Here is an 18,471-nt window from a genome sequence, read left to right on the forward strand (position 1 = left end):
GTTTTCTCCTCTCATATTCCAGTTTTTTTATTCATTCCAACAAAGATTTTGGAACTCCAAAACCTAAAAAATAATGTAAAGTTTCTTGGATGCCACTAATCTTCAGCATCGAAAGAGTCTTAAGTTTGACTACTTGGGGTGGACAAACTTATTTGCTCAGTGATAAACAATGTTGCTCATGCGTGTACAGAGAGGAATTCAAATGGAACCATGCCACAATGTGGTCATCATTCAAATGAAGCTCAATCAACATCGATCCAGCACGTCTCGGCTTTGAAACACGTGAAATACCTTATTACTCTCTTCACATTTCCTCCTCATCTATTTCATGCTTTTTTTTTGGCGGAAGAGCAAGCGGTGGAGTTCTCCATGAGGCGAGATGAGTCAGGGGACGACATGGATGTGGTGGAGGAAGAGACGGCAGTCACATCTCGACGGGGAGGAAGAAGAAGACGCCGAGCGTCCGTCCATCGCTACGGTCAACGCGCCGAAACGGCGCTTCATATTTGCCGCCACCGATGAAGGGGTCGGCGCGTGTGAATACGGTGCTCGAGTCGGAGCAGCGTTCACGAGCCCTCGTCGCTTGACTCGATCCACGTGTGGTGTACGTAGCGTAGTCCACGCAAGCGCTTCATCTTGCTGTCTTGTGATACGTGGGTGGTACGAACTCGCTGTGCCTATGCATCACACGCGGTTCCGATTTCTTGGGTGTAGAAATTTTTGTTGTAGGCGCCCCCATTTGACATTTTTGCCGGTACGCTTTCGGAAATAATTCAGATAGGAAAGCAGAAGCTTTCAATTATTTTCTAACTTTGACTAAATGCTTGTGATCAACATCAATTAATTAAGATTATGTCTCGCTTACTAACTTTAAGTTGTCTTTTTGATGATGATGATTGAGGAGATATTAGTTCTCACCTACATGGCTTTTGGCTGTCAGAAGGGACAAAATATAATGAAACTAATTTGTCGTGCTACAAATTCTTTTCACATAAAACTTATGGCTTCCATCATTTGATTACTTGAAGATCTCACAAGGTGCGTCGATCCACACCACTCACAGGGCAGAGTGTGGGTTAGCCCTACAAACCCATTACATGCTCATGTTTTATTAGTTCGAAAGTCCTATAATAGCCAACGTGACATGAACCGAGTATCTCCACCAAACCAAAAAGTCAGTCAAAATACCGAACGAACGTCAACATCCTAAAGACTCGAGATGATTCATGGCAACTGTAGCCGCATCAACAAAACATGTTCCCCCAGACCCGTTTCAACGGTTCTCGTAGACGACAAACAGCAGCGGCAACAAAAATAAGCGCCCTCCTCCCAAACAAACCTCTATTCTGGAAGTATCTGCTCATTGTCTGCATCTCCTTCCTCCTCTACCTTGGGCTTTGATGGAGTTGGGCCAGCCCCTGGAGCTTGCTTCTTCTTGATCCCGCTCACTATGTCATCAATCCTCAAAAGCATGCAAGCAGCCTCCATGGCTGTCTTGAAAGTTTGGGCCTTAACATTGTACGAGTCCCATATCTGAAGAACACAAGGAAAATTACAGAGTCGGGGAGTGAGCAAGGAGAGAGGCAGAAAGAGAGAGATCAAGGGAACGGAGGGAGTCATCAGCACCGTACCTTCCGCTCCTTCATATCGACGATATCACCAGTATTTCCATCAATGCCAGTCCATTCATTTCCAACATCAGCGTGCTGCAGCACAAAGTAAGCAAATGAGGTGATCCCGTAGTCCAGTTGATCCATGATCATCGAAAACAACAAGCATTGTCAAGAAAATCAAGGTCGTGGTTCCTTAATAGAGACATGTGCATAGATAGGCAAAGCTGTCAAATCGCGACCAAAGCAAATCAAAATGAGGACCAGAACTTACCAGACAAAGTAACTCTAAATAAGATCACAAAAGAAGTTAAGAGAGAGAGAGCCAGAGTTTACCTTTCCTTGGAGGGCAGTCATTGTCCGAATGACATTCACTCCACAATTCTGTGCTAAGGTTCGTGGGATAGCCTCAAAAGCTACAGCAGCAGCTTCATAAGGCCACTAATATGACCACCACCCAAGAAAAAAAAAAACGCATCAGTGTTTGGTGTATAATTTACTTGTTGCATAAGAATGAAATGGAGTGGTAAATGGAGATCTAACTATCACCTTTTCTATCCCTTCGATCGATGAACTCTTCTGCTTTAAAGCTGCAGATACTGTTAATTCTGTTGCACCACCACCAGGAAGAAGTTTTGGGTTTTTCAAGATGTTCCGTGCTACTGACATAGCATCCTGTGGATGCAGACTTAGTTATGGCACATTACATACATAATTAAATGAACATCTATTAGCATGAAGGTGATACCTGCAAGTTCCTTTCAACCTCATTCAAAAGATCCTTACTGGCACCTCTCAAAAGGACACTACAGGCTTTTGGATCTTTGCAATCCACAATAAATGCAAAGAACTCATCACCAAACTTCTTTACCTCAAAAAGCCCAGCTCCAGTTCCAACATCAGATTCTTGCAATTCCTCTGGCCTATTGACAACAACAGCTCCACAAGCCTTTGCGATCCTGTTATTGTCGGTCTTTCTCAATCTCCGGATAGCACTGACTCCAGCCTTGCTGAGATAATGGCATGCAAGGTCACTGAGCCCTTTTTCTGTAATGACCAAGTCAGGTTTGAACTTCAATATCTGCATGCACATGTTCTGTATGTATTCCTCTTCCAGCTTCAGCAGAATTTCCCTGGCAATGGAGGCAAATATGTTATGCACTCTTCGGTAAGCTTATGTCAAGTAGAATGCTAAATTTTGATGAATGAGACAATCGATACATAAGAGCTTATGAAACTTTAATTTCACTAATAAAAATGTTATACTTGATATCCAAAATTAAATCAAATTTTATCATGCCTAAGCTGCCTGGCCACTTGTATGTATGCACAGCACCTTACTAAATGTGCTATTAAAAAGCCGTTACTTGCCTCAAAAACCACCATTAACAGAATTACATGCCATCCAGAATAATCTACTAAAGAAAACATGACATCCAAATACTTTTTGCTTATCTCACAGATGAGTAGGCTTGAACTGACAAAAGCATTCTTGTAATAGGCACTTCTCAATTATCATAGTCAGGCATGTGCAACATGTTTGCTGATGGCAGGCATGCTAAAATACCAATCAAGTTCTTACCAGTCTTCTTCTTTTACCAACTCAGCATTAGTCTGATTTTCTCCTTTCTTATACTCAAGGGGGCAATCAAGTAGAATAATTCGTGGGAACAATATCCTCCTCCTCATTTTTCCAGGGGCAACAACATCTTTGTTAATCATTACTCCCTTGAGGACCTTGGAATCCTCCAGCTGCCCTCCAGGAATCTTCTCAATTTTTATGTACTTTTTAATATCAACCTCACGTAAACCTTGACCAAGGTCCACACCAACTGTTGTTGTAGCCTCAATGGCAAGATCCTGAAAACAACAATATCATGAGTTAGAATTATCAGGAGCAAAAGCAAACTGATAACACGTACCTTAGGCTATGCAGCCTTGCCGACTCTTGAATATAGCCTTCTCATGTTTCACTAGTATATGAAAGAATTTACTTCATTTTCTATGACAAGAATAAGATGATAAATATAAATTTAAGCATGAATATGATTCTTAAAATCTTTTCATTAAAATATACCTTAATAGTTCAGATATAAAATGAAATTGCTCTACCGTCAAAACATGGTGTGTGATATAGTAGCTACTACAATAAACAACAACATAATTATGTTTTTAATAGATGCCCGAGCGCTCACCTGCAAGGCTTGAGTGCCTCGCACAACGTCCGAGGCAACGCGCTTCATTGAAGCGCCGCTTGGGCACTTGCCTGAGCCCAAGCACCAAGCGCCTCAAGCAAGTGCCTGATTGAATGCCGACGAATCGAACCAGAATGTGAACTCTATTTCAATTAAATACTAACTTAGTTGGTTCAATCGAACCGACTAAACCTAATAGTAAACCCCAACCCCTCGACCCAATGAAACCCTTGACTCTCACTGCTTGACCCAACTCTGGTCCACCATCGTTACCTTTGTACACAGCTCCCTTCGTCGCCAACGAACAGGTCCGAAGCTTCCTTCACCCTTGACGCCACTGTCCATAATTTCCACCCTCGCCGCTATCGTCTGAGGCTTCCTTCACTGTCGAGGGATAGGTCCAAAGCTTCCTCTACAGTCGACGAGCACATCCGAAGCTTCCTCCACCATCGATGTCGTCGTCTGTAGGAAGTTGCAAACTTAGGCCCAACAAGCAAGTTGATTTTATCTTATATTATCATTTTTATAATTTCACTAGGCATAACAATATCAGCAAATTACCAATTTGATAAAATTTAATTTGGTTGACCTTGCACCAACAAATCCCTCTAATATATGATGGAATTTAAATTAGCTTCCACAAGAAATATTAGACGAGATTTTATTTTATAATCAAATTTATCAATCATAATATATTATTTTATATTTTAATATTCTAGAGCATTTCGCTTCACTTGGGCGGGCACCTAGATGAGCGCCTAGCACCTTGAGCATTTTAAGACCTTAACACCCACGCTTTTAAGAAGATTGATTCATCTAAATAAGATACCAGTGGTAAGGGCCTCGAAACAAAGAGTAAAAAGAGAGTGTATTTCCATAGGTGGAAGTTTTTAATAATTTTCATGGGTGATCGCGGATCTTCGAATCATTGTCATATGATAACACTTTTTATCTAACGAGGCTCATACAACTAACTGAACTCCACAGATTTATTGCTTATACCCAGAGCCACAACATATGCGAGTCATAGTCCTGATGGACTGATGGAGTAATGCGTAGCTTCGCTGACCTTGAATTTGCCTAGCCTTTTCTGTTCTTGTCCCTGCTCTTCAGCCTGCCTCTAGAACTTTTTTCTTAGCACAGTAAATTGTCATATAGATGCACGAGTGATTCTTGAGGCTATGTGAGAATGATCCAGATTTTTAACAAAAAAGGCTGACCATCTAACATTTTAACTAACATTGCCTTTTGCCCATAAAAGGCTAAAATGAAGCAATGAGAAGATAATAGAAACAAGTTCAGCAGCACCACTAATCAAATAATGGACATGTAAAAGATGGAGATTGATTGAAAATTATGGTGAATTCAGCAGCATGTGGCTACTGATCAAACATGCAATAATGCAGCTCATAACCTTAACATGTTTATCATCATTCCTTATGCTACATGACAAGCTCTCAGTGTGGGGTAATCAACAATGTCTTCTATATAGTAGCAGTACAGCAACAACATGGCAAAATCATGTATAATACCATTTAAAAATCCTTACAGCAAACTGTTGATTCCAAATGGTTGCATTTAAAAATTGTTGATTACAGCAAATTGTTGATTATCCTCTAAAACGAACACTGTATACATCACAAATAAATACTTACAGCAATGAGGTCCCCGAATTGCCCAGTAAATTTTGTACCAATACAACTTTTGACAAGGCTCAGCATTGTGGCTCCTGCAAAAAAATCAATTGGATAAAAAAAAGCTAATCAGACATCATTCAGACAGGAATTAGATAAAGAAGTGAAGGGAGAAGCATAAGAGTTAAAGAAAATAAATACATGAAAATCATAACAACAAAATGTAGCATTCAACCAATTGTCATGACCATAAAAAAAACTTGCCAAACATCAGTGAAATATACAAGTAAAGTAAATTAAAACTCACGGTCAGTCACATCAATAGGCATTGCAATTTTATCCAGAACAGAGATAGAATCTTCAAGAGCTTTATTGTATGCTGAAAAGGCAGATGAGTGCTTAGAAACATACAAACTTTTACATAAACCGTGAGATGTAAATTAAACCACATTCCCTTTTAATGGTTTCACAATTACCTCGACATATAACAGTAGGATGGTAGTTCTTGTCAATGAATGTTGCAGCAACATGGAGCATCTCGCCAGCTTTTAAAATTGACACAAAATTATCATTTCCCGTAATAAAATGTTCATGTTCACTCTCAGAACAAAAGTCATGCACTGAAATTAGTTCAGGAAACAAACAAGGAAACCAGAAAAAGATAATAAAAGCATGCTTCCCAAGTATAATCTACAAAGATAGAAGTGATGATTCAAAGATGATGCACCCCAAACTAAGTACACAAGAAAGAATTGTTTTCCTTTGTTCATTTTGACTATGTATTACATAGTTAGCCAGATGATCACGAAAGTTCCTTATTAAGTGATGAATTCACTAGAAGATCAAAAAAACAAATCACAGGACACACCAAGTACAATGACAGATGTCGTGCCATCTCCAACTTCTTCATCCTGAGTGCGGCTTAATTCAATCATTGACTGCCAAATCACACAAAAAGAAAACAAAAAGCATAGTATTAAACCAACCATGCACACATTAAGGTCACAAAGCCTGTTTCAAGAGCTCTTAAGTAAACAAAACAGCGTAAAACAAGAATCTCTAAAATTCATGACATTATGGTTAACCTGTCAATTAAAACTAATAAACAATACACAAGCAACTTAGTGCAACTGGAATCAACCAGCATGACAAACCTTAGCAGCTGGGTGAGCAAGATCCAGCTCACGTAGTATAGCATTTCCATCATTAGTAACTACAATTCCTAGCAAAAGCAACCATTTGAACAGAAAAAGGTCAGGTGAGAAAATTTAATCGCATATGTAGAGTGATGGATAGCATAATACACTGTTACATGCAGTATAAGACAACTAAAACCAAGGCTAAGAGTACGATGAACCACTTAGACCACTGCCAGTAAGAACAGCAGAGATATTATGGCAGATAACATTAGCAGAGGATGCATACTTTAAGAAAAGCATATGTGATGAACATGACAACATTTGTTTGTTATCGCCGACAAGTCCCAAGTAATCTTTGAAAATGTATAATGCATACCTCCTGCAGCATCAAGTAGCATCTTAAGCATAGATCGAGGACCCAAAGTAGTTCGGATTATGTCAGCCACAGCCTAAAAATAAAATGGAATTAGGAAAAGGAAAATGATGCAACAAAGTCCAAATTTAGAATGGAAAAATGATGCCAACAACAATATCAAGAGGTGTTCATTCTCAACTGTTATAACTAGCAACATAGATCTTCCAAAAGTGAACCTGTTAAGTGTTAACAGTCATCATGCCCAATCACAAGCACAGCAAGCAATGACAATACAACCAGTCACATACATCTTTCACAACTGAACCTGTTACGAGCGGTCATGCCCAGTAACAAAGACAGCAAGCAATGATGAGACAACCAATCACTTGCAATTTGCTTGAAATTGCAATATGTGAATATGGCAGACATTTAAAATATCTTGTAAAGTTCATCAAAAAACCACACAAAACCTCACTGCATTATGGCATCCAGCATTTAGCCAATTCCTTAACAAACTACCTCATCATAGGTACTTGCTTCAGCTCTCTAGCTCTCAACCATGCAAACTCCAGATCCAACCCGAAATGATCGGGACATTACAGCTTCTGTCGTTTTTAAAACAACTCCAGCCCAAAACTATATCAAGATTGCCTTCTACAAAATATGATTGTGACAAAGTCTGCAAAGGGATCTTAAATCAAAAAAGCAAAACAATAATCTATCATAGACTCAACTTAACATAGACTCAGTCAGAGGATATATTAGCCGATCAGACTGTATTGTGGACATTGTATATCTCACTTTCTGGAAGACCTATCTATTTCACAGATTATAGAAACTCGTTAACTTCATAAGGAGATCCTCGTGACTTGGTACAATTTAGTAGATCAAATTGGAGGGCATCATTCTTTTTCCATGAAGCAGAAATGAACCAGTGAGTTGGATAATAAGTATCCAATATTAGAAATGGGGGGTGAGAAGGAGAGAGATCCTTCAAGCATGGCACATCTTACAAGCTAATGCATAACCTCAAAGAATGTCCTATGTCAACCCCCAATTTCTTGACTTATCACTTACATTATCATAAGATATCAATCATTAGAGACAAAAAAAAATCTAGGCAGCATAAACAAAAGACAAGTTTAAATTACATCACACAAGTTTCTGGTAACATAAAAAGGAGAAATACTGCAGCATAAAGAAAGTGACAGTTTAAATTACATCACATAAGTATCTAGTAACATCGAAAGGAGAAAGACCACGGAAATAAGAAAATGAAGCATTTGTACAACACAAGGACAGCAAACATGCCCCTGCAACCAGGCACTCCACCAAAATTAGTCATGAAATCAGAAGGAATTGTTAAACTCTTTTGATGACAAAATCAACAAAAAAATACAGTATAGTATATGACAGAACACATTTCAAAATCCACTTAGCTCCAAATTAATCATCTTCAGGCCCTATTCAAAGTTAACAAAACATTCAACAGGCCGTCAAGCATAGAAACATTTAAAAAAATAAAAGTCTTTCTCACCTTAGAAGCTTGGATGTTGGCATGATGAACCTTACTTCCAGATTCCCGTTTTAAAGAATCCTCTGCTCAGAATAATTAGATCAACTTGTTAGATGAACCTTACCGAAGTGGGAATAAATCTCAACGAGTCCTACAAGCAAGCATTCGACAACTTCAAAAACTAAAGGAAGGAAAAGGGTTCGATCAAGAATCAAAATTTCTCTTCGAGAACAGAACCAAAACAAAGAAAATGCCCAGCCAATATCAAGGATTCCGAGACACCAAAAGACCAACCGCTACAACGGAACCCGAGGAGGCCACCCAAGATCCATCCAACTACGAGTTATCACGAGAGCCAGAGGAGCTTACTGAGAACGAGAACCGGGGCGTGCATGGCTGCGGATAAAGGCGCGGCGGATCGACCGACTCCCTTCTGCTTCCTGTTCGGACGGCGGACAGGACGACGACCACAACGGGAAGGGCGGAGAACGGGGTTTCGACGACGAGCACCCTTCGGCTTTTGAAGAGTTCTCGAAACCAAAACCCCCGCGTCCTAACCCTAAATCTCTGTCGTTCGGTTGTCTCTCTTGCGCTTTTTCCACATCGACCCCTAACATAATAAATATAATGTAAGACGACGGAGCTTGTTTTACACATACATCCTTATACTCCTGTTATTTTTAATAAAGTCCATCAAATATATTAGAATCATTCGCCAAATTGAGATATAATTTTAATTCTAATAATCAACAATGGTTATTTGATTACTTCTGATTTTAAAACTTATATCTGAATAATTATTTAAATTTCTTTCATAATTCTTTATCAAATTTAAGTTTATCATCTATATATTATTGCGTGATAGCAATCCTCACATCTCTTCCTTACTCTCGTGAGAGTCATAGCAAAGGTAAGAAGGGCCGCTACCATCTCTGTGTTTATTGTTAGATTTACTAATATTTTATGTCATTATTTTTGTAACATTAGGGTTATGGGCAAATACGATAAGAATGAGACGGACAAGATATGACATAAGATGAAGGTAATTGTGGTTCGAGCAAAATTATTATTTTTATGTAAATCTTTTTGAAAATTGGGATACAACGTGCAAATTTATGGAAGATAAGAGTTTTTTTTTTTTTTTTTGAGAATTCGTTCAAAAAAGAATATAAAAAAATGAATCAGTTTCTTTTCAAATATAATTATTTTGCAAAAAAAACACATGGGTGGGCCCATGCCTCCACTTACATTGTTGTCTTCCTGTTCTTTGACTGCGGAGTTTGCAAGCTTATCTCAACGGATAAGATGCGGGATGCCGCCCGTCGTCGTCGCCATCTCATCTCGCCCGACCTTTTCTGCTTTGCAGGTGTCGCTGACGTCTCCCTTCCCCACCCCCCCCCCCCCCCCCCCCCCCCCTCCTCCTCTTCCGCCTCTCGCACATCCCAATACACTCTTTCTGTACGCTTTCCTCTGTTCCCCCTCCTTTTCCCTTGCTTTTGTATGAAGCTCAGCGACGATCGAGAAAGGAGGAGGTCTCCGTATGACGCGATGGCGCGGTAGGTCGACGATCGGTTCCCCATATCCTTCTACTTCAGCATCGTGATCAAGTTTCTGAGACAGGTTGGATTCTTTTCTCCTCTCTTGGGGTTTCCTTTCCATTTCCTTCTTTTCTTTGTGCTAAAGAAGAGGGTATTAGAAAACGTTTGGATTTTGTTTCTTCTTCAGAACTAGGCTGAGGTTCATAGGAAGGAAGGGAAATTGGATTGACTTCACCTTGCCCTCAGCCGTTACGTCAGGTGAGTTAATTGTTTACTTGGTTGATTTTTGGGGCTTTGTTTCAATTAGATGATGCAAGTCTGATCTTTGCGATGGTGGTTGCAAGATAATTTTCGGATAACAAAGCAAAAGGTTCAACTTTGTTTGATTGTCTTTTTCTTTTTTGATATTTGAATCGTAGAAAGATATGCAATTTGTAAGTTTGCTTTGTGCGACTTACAGAGAGAGATGTTTTTGTCACTACTTTTGCTTGATTTGTTTAGGTGACATTGAATAAAAACCTCTTATCACTCTACCTTGAATTGATGGCCCAAAATTCTTAATTTTCAGCATTTTGCTTTTAGAAGGACGCATTGCTAAGTGAAAATTGTATCTTTTAAAGTGATGAAGTTTACTGGATTGGCAGACTGGTGTCAGAGGTGATTCCTCAACGTCAAAGTTACTTGAAGCAATCATCAAAGGAAGAACTTCATCTTAGGAAGGTATGTTCCTGCTATTTATAGATGCAAGTTTGAAACCTTTGTTCCTTTCTTCTTATATTGCCTGTATCACATTGCAGGTCCCCCAAGACTCGATTAAAGAGATTGAGAAATTGAAGCCATTACCCAGTATGAATAATGATGCGAGTGGTGAGCAGCTTGGGAGGAGATTTAAGCATAACATAGATGGTTTGAGATCACCATCTCAAAGGTGGACCAAGAAGATTTTAAGCTTCTCTAGCTTCAAGGAGAGGAAGGTATTATTTTTTCTGCAAGTTTGATGATTTCTGTTTAATTTCTTTGCCTATTTGTTTTGCTTCTTACATGATTGATGAAAAACAGAATTGGATTGCCAAATTGTACAATATGGGCATGCTACATTTCTCTTACGCATGCTGCATATCTCACAGTTCTAAGTGTCATTATGCATGTTGCATATCTCACAGTTCTTTTATTTAGTTCATGATTAGATGGGACATGAGTTCTTGGTTTCAAAGGCAATTAAATTTCTTGGTTAACATAGAGCAGAGAATTCTTCTTGTGGAGCATGTTTTCAGAGCACAAACACTGATTACAGACATTACTTTTGCAGCACAGATTTTTTTTTTTGGACAAACTAATTCTATTTTCCATGAGTTTGCAGAACTTAATATGACATTAGAATCCTTTCATGAGGATTTAATTCTGGAAATTCAAAAATAATGTTAATTTTATGAAGTTAAGAATACATGGCCATATCAAATTTATGCCAGAAAGGAAGCTGCTCTGAATTGTATAGCAGAATTTCTACCTGCTTCAATTTCCGTTTACTAGCTTGCATTTATCCTGACTATGGTTTTCAGGTTCAAAAAATTACAGCATTTTTTAAATCCTATTTCCTGTGCTTGTGAGGATATCAGTTTTTTGTTTTTATTTATTTAAATATTCAGCTTTGGTCTCAATTTCTTTGCTGAATGCCTGACCGTTTTTATCTATTTCATTCTACAAACATTATCATCAGGTTGAGCGTTGCTGTTCAAGAAGAACAGGTCAAAGGTATTATGTCCATTCTTTTCACACCTTTTCTTTTCCTTTGCATTAATGTGGGGATTACATTCAAAACATACTTGTCAAAACTGAGTTTGGAGAACAGTTGTGGAACAGATAATATCAATTTGGCGACAGAAATTGCACTACATGCCAGCAACAGACCTTCGCAAATCGTGTTTCCATTATCCGGTGACAAAGCTAGAGACTGTAACAACGATGTTCATGTTGTCAAGCACTACTTTCCTTCTCCTGTTGTTTCTTGGGTGGAGGATGCATCCTTTTCTGGACAGGTTTCTCATGTTGTTGTTCCTGAATCAAACAATGGATTGGAACCTTCATATGGAGACTCTTCTACATCAAATCCCAATCAAGATGTTCATATAGTAAGTGTTGACCTTTAATTAGTATCTATTTTTGCTTTCTGCATTTGAATGACTCATGTTTTGTAGCTTTGAGAATTTAAAATGTATGCTGGTCAAATTTTGTACTCTTTTCATGCTACAGATAATTTATTTTGAAACTCGATAAGAAGAGTCTTCATGTGTTCTCTTTGCAGTCAGTGAAGCTGAAGGAAGAATTTCTAGATCTTGCTAAAGAGAACACGAACAAGGACTTGGAGACTTGTGGCATTCTTGGTGCTTTCCTTGTAAGCCTGAAACCCAATTGGTTACTTAATAGCTCTTAGATTTATTAGGTATTAATGGCACCACAATTTTTCTATATGTTTTTTTTGGAATACGAAGGATTCTATGTCTAGTTAACTGACTTTCTTTCTCTAAAAAGTTAACTAATTTCAACATTGTGGATGCAGAAGAATCACATTTTCTACATAACCACCCTAATAATACCAAAGCAGGAATCAACTTCCAATTCAGTATGTTAGTAATTGATTACAGTAGATTCATCTTTTATTTTGGGAAACTGATTCACTTTTCTCACCAATTATATGTTCTAATAAATGGCAGTGCCAAGCAATAAATGAGGAGGAGATTCATGCCATACTGGATGAGATGTCCCTTTATCCTGCAGGATGGATTCATGTAAATACCTTATATAACTGACTTGTTACATTATTTTCCATTGTTCTATTCATCCTTTTTGTACATGACAGATTAGTAGAACAATGTTGATCAACAAGGAGAATATAGAGGACAATCAACATGTTTTTTCGTGTTCTTATTGTTTTGACGAAATTATGTTGAAAGCTCAGCCTTTTTGTCCTAATCATGATGGATTTCAATCAATAATATTCTTGTTTCTTATTTATGCTTGTTACTTGTGCTGAATGTAATATTGATGTTTTCTAGATATATCATTAATTAGCCTTGACTAACATTTCTTTTTGCAGACACATCCGTCTCAAAGTTGCTTCCTGTCGTCAATCGATTTGCACACTCAGTACTCTTACCAGGTATTCAAGTGCTTGTTCTAGTTTCAGTTAGATAAAACTACATTTCTTGATATGATAAAGTTCATTTTACATATTTTGCTGTCATGCTGTAACAACATGGTGTTTTTTTCATGCACATGACAACAGTTGCTGGACAGTGCCTCTTTGCTGCACAAAGCAGTTTCTTTGTCTTTTTCTCTTTTCCATTTGGGAAGATGCCTAAATATATTTCATCCCATGCATGTTGGCATCAAATTCTTAATCCTGATCTGCAGCAACATGTATACCTATCTGTGTCTTGAAGTACTTATGTAGTCGCCTGAAGGATGCATAAAATTGTTAGCCACCAAGAAGTAATTTTGCATGATCAAGTGCCTCTATCTCGTTCTTCAGAAAACTTGCTTGTGTACTTGATGTATATACCATAGGGCATTTTCCTACCAAATCTTTCCGCTGGTTGTATGCTAATACGTGTTTTTATAAATTCTGGTAGTTAACGTATTGTAGACATATAAGGTGGCACCCCTGTTCCTTACATTCATATGCCTCAGCTACCTATCATTCATCAGATTTTTATGGTTGAAGCACAATGCGAAGTTAATATGCAATCAAGCATAGATCACATCCATTGATCGTTGCAGTTACAATAAGTTGGTATTTTCTTTTAGGTCATGCTACCAGAGGCAATTGCAATCGTCATGGCTCCAACCGATCCTAAAAGGTACTAGTATCATCGTGTAACAAGTCAAAACTTATATGTTTATTATGATGTTTATGGTTTCTGTTTATCCTATGGTTGTCATATATGAAATCTGGAAAATGATTCTGACTTACATTTGAGCCTACATGTCATGATGCTTCCTGGACCTGTTATGTAAGGATGAACACCTTCTTCCATGGTAGGAGGGAAATGATCCTTAATTGCATCAGCATCTCACAATGAGGGTCTTGTTTGCGTTGTCTTGAGCTCTTACACTGCATGCAAACAACAGGATTCATTAGTTTATTTTTGTAGTGTGATTACTGGGCTTGACTTTTGTAGTTGACATGCAAGTTCTAAATGTGTTGACTGGAGTTTTCCCTTGTAGCACATGTGGAATATTTCGGTTAACAAATCCCGGAGGCATTAATGTTCTGAAAGAGTGCAAAGAGAGTGGCTTCCACCCTCACCCTTCTGCTTCTGATGGAAGTCCAATCTACGAGAGCTGCTCCAACATTTATGAGAATCCAAATCTAAGGTTTGAGATCATCGATCTCCGGTCTTCTTCATGACCGATATCATCTGCAGCTGCTGTGAGGGTTTTGAATGTGTTTATTGTACATACATATAAGCCAGTCTGGATTTTGTATTTGGATTGCACGTTTATTATTTTACTAGCAAATAAACAAGTCTGTCTGTTTTTAGGTCTGTAAATGTAAATGTCTGAATAATATATTGTGACAAGAGAATTATAATGATACATTGAATTAGATGAATCTACTTTCATTAATTGTTTTATCATCATTCTGGATTAGGTGATTTAATTATATTGAATTAATGTCAGGTTTTTTATTAGATATTTTTTATAAAAACAATAATAACTTAAAATAATCTTAAATTCACATATCAAGGATGTAATTAAGAACACGACATCTTAAAATTTACGAGTTACATATTACTCATGTAATTAATTATTTTTAATATTTTAGTTTTAATATTTTTTAAAATTATATTGAGATCATTATACTTATGAAAGTAAGATATTTAATTTCGTTTTTTCTCGTGTCGATCGATAGAAATGCCACTCAGTAATAATAACTTAAAATTAAGAACACTTGACATTATAAAATTTATGAGTTACATATTACTCATATAATATTTTTATAAAAACAATAATAACTTAAAATATTCTCAATTTCACATTTGAACACTTAGGACATCATAAAATTTACGGGTTATATGTTACTAATGTAATTAATTATTTTTAGTATTTTAATTTTCAAGAATAATATTGAGATCATTATATTTATGAAGGTAAAATATTTAATTTTATTTTTTCTTGTGTCGATTGATAAAAATATCACATGAGGTATTTTTGTTAGTAAAATTGATAGTGAGAAAAAAAAAGATTAAATGTTTCACTTTCATAAATTTAAAGATCATAATATAAAATTTAAAAGTATTATAATCGAAATATTAAGATAATTAATTATAGCATTATATGTAATTAACCCGAATTTTACTGTATATCGATCCCTTTTAATGTTAATTATTTTTACCGATAATAAATGATGCATTGCATAAACCCATTATTTGTTACCGTGTGTTATAACGGTTTACGAGTTGCCGTTATATGCTTTTATAACGGGACCTCGTCCTCCCATTGTCGCCCTAATCTACGTGCTTAAACCCTAAAATCTATCAGCGATCGGAGAAAGGACGGATTCCGAAGCGAAATGCTCTTGAATCGCTCCTCGATCGGGCCCTCGTCCTTTTTCCGTCTCAATTCCGGTCTCTCTCTTCTTCAAAGATTCCTCTTTTCTACCGAGCAATTAGGAAACAAGAAACCGGACGGCGAAGCGGCGTCCCACGATGACGTCGCCGCCGTATTCCGCATCATCATCACCTCCTCCTCCAGCGAGCACATGGCGAGATCCCTCAAGGAGTCCAAAATCTTCCTTTCCAATGATCTGATCGATGGGGTCCTCAAACGGCTGCGGTTCAGCCACGGGAACCCCTTCCGGGCCCTCGAATTCTTCGAGCTCACCGGAAAACGGAGAGGATTCTTCCACACCGACTTCTCCTACGACACCATGCTCTTTATCTTGGGCCGAAGCCGGAGATTCGAGGAGGTCTGGCGGTTGCTGGTGGACATGCGGCGGAAAGATCGAACCTTGATCACTACCCGCACCGTTCAGACCGTCCTTGGCCGGATCGCCAAGATTTGTTCTGTCCGGCAGACGGTGGAGAGCTTTCGCAAGTTCCGCAAGCTCTGTGTCGAGTTTGACACCAATTGCTTCAATGCTTTGCTGAGGACTATGTGCCAAGAGAAGAGCATGAGCGACGCCCGTAATGTGTATCACAGCTTGAAGCATGACTTCAAGCCTAACCTTCAGACGTTTAACATATTGCTGTCGGGTTGGAAGTCGGCCGAGGAGGCTGAAGGCTTTTTCAAGGAGATGTCCGATCTGGGAGTGAAGCCAGACTTGGTCTCGTACAATTGCATGGTAGATGTCTACTGCAAGAATCGTGAAATGGCAAAGGCATATAAGATAGTTGATAAAATGCGTAAAGAAGAGATCTATCCGGATGTTATCACATATACTGGTTTGATTGGTGGACTGGGATTGATCGGTCAGCCCGATAAGGCTACAGATGTTCTGAAGGAGATGAGAGAGTGTGGATGCTACCCTGATGCTGCAGCTTATAATGCAGCTATTCGTAACTTCTGCATCGCAAAAAAGTTCAGAAATGCCTTTTCTTTGATGGATGAGATGGCAGAGAGGGGACTGTCCCCTAATGCCACGACTTACAATCTGTTCTTCAGGTGCTTCTATTGGGCTAATGATCTAGTGAGTGCATGGAGTCTGTACAAGAGGATGAGGACGGAGGGGTGCTTGCCCAACACGCAGTCATGCATGTTCCTTATTAGGCTGTTCCGCCGGCAGGAGCAAGTTGGAATGGCTCTCGAGCTTTGGAATGATATGGTGCAGAAAGGATTTGGGTCGTTCACGTTGGTCTCAGATGTATTGTTTGATTTGCTCTGTGATGCAGGAAAGATAGATGAGGCTGAGAGGTGCTTCACTCAGATGATCGAGAAAGGGCAGAAGCCGAGCAATGTGTCATTTAGGAGGATTAAGGTTTTGATGGAACTGGCAAATAGGAAGGAGTCTCTTAGGAATCTGACGGAGAAGATGACTGTGTTTCAACACATAACACCCTTGGATGACAGAAGAGTCGATGAATCACCCGAAGGATCACCATCCTGCTTGTTACAACCCTGTTAAATTAACAACTCTTGTCCCATTTGCTTGCAATGTTTCTGCACTGGGAATATATGGTTGTGAGAAATAATAGCTCAAGTACTAGTCAGAAGCCGGTACTCGAAGTAAAAAAAAGGCTCCTTTGTCACTCAACAATGGTTAGAAGCCTAGAACAAATGTACCAAATCGGTATAGTCTTGAAAAGCATGGGCAATCGTTCAGGTTGAACTAAATTAAACACATGGATCTTGGATGGAACACCCGCAAATGGGGGAGGCCTCGCTTCTGTTGTTCGAAGATCTAATGGTGGTTTGGTGGCTGCAGGGTGTGAAAATTGGGTTTGGGAGTCAAAGCTTATTCTTAAGAATTGTGTTGATGTTTTGGATTATCCATCAAGTGCCTTTATTTGTAGGGAGGGAGGCAAACAGGGCTGCTAATTGGATGCCCAAATATGCTAGATTTTACAGGTGTTTATAACAAGGGATTTTCCTGATGATTTTCTAAGCATTTTTAGAGAGGATAACCTAGGATCTTCAGTAATTAATTCGTCCTGAAATGGATTTGACTGTCTTTCTTGACTTGATGTTTTTGGCTACTTCAGTGTAATTCTAGTTGTTGATTGAACAAAAAAAAAAGGTTCTTTAACATGGATTGGAGTTGTTATCTTGCTTTTGATTTCTGCTGCAGCAACATTCTTCTCAAATATTAGACAAAGAGTCTCTTGCTTTGTTTATTAGCCATCATCAATTAGCAACAATGTTGAACTTGTTTGAGCTGGAGACATGGAAATCAGTATTACATTGTTTTCTTTGCTCGGTTCTTCTTCCTCGTGCAGGCTTGTGAAGGTGTGTGTGTGTTGTTATACCCAATAGAAGGAATCAGATAGTCGAGCTATAGCCATCTTTGACGCTGATAGTTCTATATATAGAGTTTTACTGGAGGCACGAGGAAGAGCAGCAGCTGACCGTGGTAGGTGGCAGACATGGCTGAGCTCAGCCGGAGAAATTGGATCGAGAACACTATCACGTGGTTAGAAATCGCAAATTGCTGCGTGGATACGCAGACCGAGTAGAGTGAGCGGACCGGCATTTGGTTGATGTGACAGCAACCCGCGATGGCCGTCGCCGTCGCCGTCGCCGCCGTCGTCGTCGTCCAGCGATCAAACGCAACAAGGCCCTCCTCCCATTGATCTACAAGCCCTGGGGTCCACTACGTGACATCCTATGAGAGGAGATCCTCTCGCGTTTGGTGGCTCGGCCGAGACATAGGAGCCGTCGGCAAATCGACCCAAATCCAATTCCACAGGTTCGCGTATTTACGAATTTATCCAAAATTAATTTGGTACACGAAAAGAAAGTTCGTTGATTGTTATTATCCATATCTTC

General features: G+C 38.9%; 3 protein-coding genes across 8 annotated transcripts; 2 read left to right on the top strand and 1 right to left on the bottom strand.

Moving 5' to 3' along the window:
* Positions 1 to 1,076: 1,076 nt before the first annotated feature.
* On the bottom strand, positions 1,077 to 9,030 carry LOC103984308 (T-complex protein 1 subunit gamma). 2 transcript variants are annotated; one of them, XM_009401792.3, is made up of 14 exons: positions 8,819 to 9,030; positions 8,471 to 8,532; positions 6,955 to 7,027; positions 6,594 to 6,661; positions 6,308 to 6,377; positions 5,916 to 5,984; positions 5,747 to 5,818; positions 5,461 to 5,534; positions 3,193 to 3,470; positions 2,359 to 2,743; positions 2,160 to 2,285; positions 1,947 to 2,051; positions 1,632 to 1,706; positions 1,077 to 1,533 (listed from the first exon to the last, which is right to left on the bottom strand). In XM_009401792.3, the coding sequence occupies exons 1-14, from the start codon at positions 8,841 to 8,843 to the stop codon at positions 1,342 to 1,344; spliced, it is 1,674 nt and encodes a 557-aa protein (XP_009400067.2). In that variant the 5' UTR covers positions 8,844 to 9,030; the 3' UTR covers positions 1,077 to 1,341. The 2 variants fall into 2 exon arrangements, with proteins under 2 accessions (XP_009400067.2, XP_065038377.1); XM_065182305.1 differs by lacking the exons at positions 5,747 to 5,818; positions 5,916 to 5,984 and having other exon boundaries at positions 1,141 to 1,533; positions 8,819 to 8,985.
* Positions 9,031 to 9,860: 830 nt separating this feature from the next.
* Positions 9,861 to 14,609, top strand: LOC135673382 (AMSH-like ubiquitin thioesterase 2). Of its 5 annotated transcripts, none has more exons than XM_065182309.1 (12): positions 9,861 to 10,069; positions 10,175 to 10,245; positions 10,556 to 10,707; positions 10,785 to 10,961; positions 11,705 to 11,739; positions 11,837 to 12,116; positions 12,290 to 12,379; positions 12,545 to 12,607; positions 12,699 to 12,773; positions 13,082 to 13,144; positions 13,792 to 13,844; positions 14,212 to 14,609. In XM_065182309.1, the coding sequence occupies exons 4-12, from the start codon at positions 10,836 to 10,838 to the stop codon at positions 14,393 to 14,395; spliced, it is 969 nt and encodes a 322-aa protein (XP_065038381.1). In that variant the 5' UTR covers positions 9,861 to 10,069; positions 10,175 to 10,245; positions 10,556 to 10,707; positions 10,785 to 10,835; the 3' UTR covers positions 14,396 to 14,609. The 5 variants fall into 5 exon arrangements, with proteins under 5 accessions (XP_065038381.1, XP_065038380.1, XP_065038379.1 ...); XM_065182308.1 differs by having other exon boundaries at positions 10,608 to 10,707; XM_065182307.1 differs by having other exon boundaries at positions 10,632 to 10,709; positions 10,788 to 10,961.
* An 898-nt stretch (positions 14,610 to 15,507) lies between these two features.
* LOC103984311 (putative pentatricopeptide repeat-containing protein At1g02420) lies at positions 15,508 to 17,751 on the top strand. Its single transcript, XM_009401797.3, has one exon. The coding sequence runs from the start codon at positions 15,560 to 15,562 to the stop codon at positions 17,108 to 17,110; it is 1,551 nt and encodes a 516-aa protein (XP_009400072.2). The 5' UTR covers positions 15,508 to 15,559; the 3' UTR covers positions 17,111 to 17,751.
* The last annotated feature ends 720 nt before the right edge of the window (positions 17,752 to 18,471 follow it).

This window comes from Musa acuminata, chromosome BXJ1-5 (genome assembly GCF_036884655.1).
Source record: "Musa acuminata AAA Group cultivar baxijiao chromosome BXJ1-5, Cavendish_Baxijiao_AAA, whole genome shotgun sequence".
Classification (NCBI taxonomy): domain Eukaryota; kingdom Viridiplantae; phylum Streptophyta; class Magnoliopsida; order Zingiberales; family Musaceae; genus Musa; species Musa acuminata.

What these genes read in the sequence shown, in the direction of transcription:
- LOC103984308 (XM_009401792.3), bottom strand. Translation starts at nt 8,843, where the DNA reads ATGCACGCCCCGGTTCTCGTTCTCA. An exon ending in TTGCTCACCCAGCTGCTAAG is followed by an intron (nt 6,378 to 6,593) that starts GTTTGTCATGCT and finishes GTGATTTGGCAG; the next exon opens with TCAATGATTGAATTAAGCCG. An exon ending in GACATCTGTCATTGTACTTG is followed by an intron (nt 5,985 to 6,307) that starts GTGTGTCCTGTG and finishes CAATTTTAAAAG; the next exon opens with CTGGCGAGATGCTCCATGTT.
- LOC135673382 (XM_065182309.1), top strand. Translation starts at nt 10,836, where the DNA reads ATGAATAATGATGCGAGTGGTGAGCAGCTTGGGAGGAGATTTAAGCAT. An exon ending in AGGAATCAACTTCCAATTCA is followed by an intron (nt 12,608 to 12,698) that starts GTATGTTAGTAA and finishes AATAAATGGCAG; the next exon opens with TGCCAAGCAATAAATGAGGA. An exon ending in GCTCCAACCGATCCTAAAAG is followed by an intron (nt 13,845 to 14,211) that starts GTACTAGTATCA and finishes TTTCCCTTGTAG; the next exon opens with CACATGTGGAATATTTCGGT.
- LOC103984311 (XM_009401797.3), top strand. Translation starts at nt 15,560, where the DNA reads ATGCTCTTGAATCGCTCCTCGATCGGGCCCTCGTCCTTTTTCCGTCTC.